This window comes from Charadrius vociferus, unplaced genomic scaffold (assembly GCF_000708025.1).
Source record: "Charadrius vociferus isolate BGI_N301 unplaced genomic scaffold, ASM70802v2 scaffold783, whole genome shotgun sequence".
In the NCBI taxonomy this organism is placed as follows: Eukaryota; Metazoa; Chordata; class Aves; order Charadriiformes; family Charadriidae; genus Charadrius; species Charadrius vociferus.
The window spans coordinates 86,918-89,646 of NW_009647834.1; the positions used below are offsets into that span (position 1 = coordinate 86,918).

At 42.2% G+C, this 2,729-nt stretch overlaps 1 protein-coding gene across 1 annotated transcript in view; it reads left to right on the forward strand.

The window, feature by feature from the left end:
* Positions 1–341: 341 nt before the first annotated feature.
* The window catches only part of LOC104284423 (zinc finger and BTB domain-containing protein 8A-like), a 2,669-nt gene continuing 281 nt past the window's right edge, over positions 342–2,729 (forward strand). The window contains exons 1-4 of the mRNA XM_009882757.1: positions 342–1,180; positions 1,674–1,678; positions 2,247–2,416; positions 2,681–2,729. The exon at positions 2,681–2,729 is cut by the window's right edge and continues 281 nt beyond it. Of these exons, the coding sequence (XP_009881059.1) occupies positions 342–1,180; positions 1,674–1,678; positions 2,247–2,416; positions 2,681–2,729 (1,063 nt within the window). The remainder of the gene's footprint in view (positions 1,181–1,673; positions 1,679–2,246; positions 2,417–2,680) is intronic.

Below are 2,729 nucleotides of genomic sequence, written 5' to 3' on the forward strand. Positions count from 1 at the left end.
CGCGGACCCTCTCGTCGGCCGTGGGTCTCCCCGCGGCAGAAAAAGCAAAGTTCGTTTTCTCTGTCCGTGCACCGCTCACGTCTTCATTGATGTAATGTTACTTCTTTTAGGATACGCGGTAATCTGGCTGAGGCATCTTTTTGCCTCATTTTAAGTTTCTTGTGTTGTTATGCGGGATAAGGGCTGCAGGGAGTTTGGAGATAGATTGGGAATGTGATAACACACACGATGCTCATCTCTTTAAAATAGGATTCCATAACATTTGTTTAGATTATCATGATAATATTTTTTTTTTTTTTTTTTTTACTTCAGTTCAAACCTTCCCGTTATCCCTGACTGGAATGGAGATTTCTTCCCATCAGTTTCACCTCCTGGAGCAGCTGAATGAACAGCGGAAGCAAGACTTGTTCTGCGACTGCAATATCCTGGTGGAGGGAAAGGTCTTTAAAGCACATCGCAATGTGCTCTTTGCCAGCAGCGGCTATTTCAAAATGCTGCTTTCACAGAGCTCGAAGGAGACGAGTCAGCCGACAATAGCTACGTTTGAGGTCTTCTCTCCAGAGACATTTATGGTTATCCTGGACTTCGTGTATTCAGGCAAACTGTCTTTAACCGGTCAAAATGTGATCGAAGTGATGTCGGCTGCTAGCTATCTGCAGATGACAGATATTCTTAATGTCTGTAAGACATTCATTAAGTCCTCGCTGGATATTAATGAAAAGGAAAAGGATCATTACCTCAGCCTTTCGGCCAAGAGTACAAACAGTGAACCTGCCCATCCATCTCTTTATCGGTCAAGAAGGAAAGCAAAGAGCAACCCCCGGCGCTCCTATTCAGTGCCAGATGAAAAGACTAATGCGGTGAATGAAAATTCCTGGAGTAGTTACAGCAGCTATCTGTCCTCGCAGGTGATTCTTCAGCGGGCAGAAACACAGCTATCGAAAAGAGGGAGAAAACAGGGCTCAACGAGAAAGCGCCGAAAGCACCTTGGACTGTCGCAGACCCGTGATTTTGTGCAGTGTAAATCGAACAAAGCTGAGCGGGCCGGTGGAGGTGGCAGTGCCTCGGATTCCAGCCACATCTCTCGGGTTAGAGAGGAGGCTGAATTCGATGCCGAGAATGATGTTGATCACAATGATTACAGCTATAATCACGAATCGGAAGTGATACCGAAGAGGTGGTCTGTTGCCCAGCTAGAACAAGAACTTTCAAGAACTCCTGAGTTCATGGAGTTAAAAGCAGAGGAACTGTACACCTCAATGCCCACAATTTTAGGTGTCATGAGTAGTTGGAATGAAGGTAAAAAATAGATATAGTTTTGAAAAGTTTGTCTTTATTTGGAAGAATTCAGATGATCTTTTGGAGATAATTTGTATAGCTTCATGAAAATCAAAATGTTGCCCAGAGTTGCAGATTATTTTCTTGATCTATTAAATTATAGTGTCTAACAGAATGTGAGACTTTTCAACCAGAACAGGGCATGAGAATTGGAATCGGTGAGCTTGACCCACGTTTTGTGTAAAGTTAAAACAACACATGCCAGATTATTCGGACCCAAGTGGAGGTTATGAAGCTTGAAGAGCTGTAGTGGACTTGGGGACCTGAAAGACTGAATTTCTCTTTTAATGTCCCCAGTACCTGGCAGAAATAGAAGGCATTCAACCTAAATCCAGCCCTAGTCCCTCACAAGAGAAGGTCCTGTCGTTGCGGGGAGGCTGCGTTTCCCTTAAGGTCCAAACCAGCCCAAGCTTCAGGACTGTTTGGCCACACTACATTAAGCATCTCAGCACTTGATGGCCTGACACCATATGCCTCAGAGGGTAGAATGAAGTTGGCAGGTGTATTCTTACGTGCATTCCTTTGGAAATTGATGTATCTGTATTTTATTATGATTGTCAAGACATTGGGCATCCTAGTATATTACGTAGAGATTATAAACATCAAAGCTATGAACTGTTAGCTGATGGAAGAGGCAGGTGTGATGACTGTATATTACAGCTATGTATTCATGATCATCTGTGTCTAAAAAATACCCCGAGGAAGAAAGAATACGCTATCAAATGCCATTTAAGTACATTCAATAAGAAATACTGGGTTTTGGGGGATTATATTTTGGGATTTTTCCTATTTAGTGACAGACCGGAGGAAAAATGAACTGCTGGTTATTTAAGCTGAAAAATAATCAAACCACTACATAAAGAAAGACTACTGCTGTTTGACCTTTTACCTGTATTTCTCTGTAACAGATGACCTACCTCGGATGCGATTCAAATGCCCCTTCTGTACGCACACGGTGAAACGACGGGCAGACCTGAAGCGACATCTTCGGTGTCACACAGGGGAGCGACCGTACCCATGCGAAGCATGTGGGAAAAGGTTCACCCGACTGGAGCATTTACGTAACCACTTCCAAACGGTACGCCATTTCCATCGAGATTCAGCCTAGACAAAAACACCACAAGATGTCATTGGTACCAGCTGTTCAGTCATTTCCAGACCTAATACCAGAAAAGCTTCCTAGATACACATCAATTATTCATTATTTAAATTGGCAAATTATATTTTTAATTTCATTTTTTTAGAACGACTTAGTGAATTTTCTGTTTCTAAAAAAAAATAGAAAAAAAAATAATCTGCTTTTGGATGAACACTGACATTTTCGAATTTTAAATCTCTTTAGATACATCAAGCCGGCAAACTGATCTGCAGAAAATGCAAGCGTCACGTAA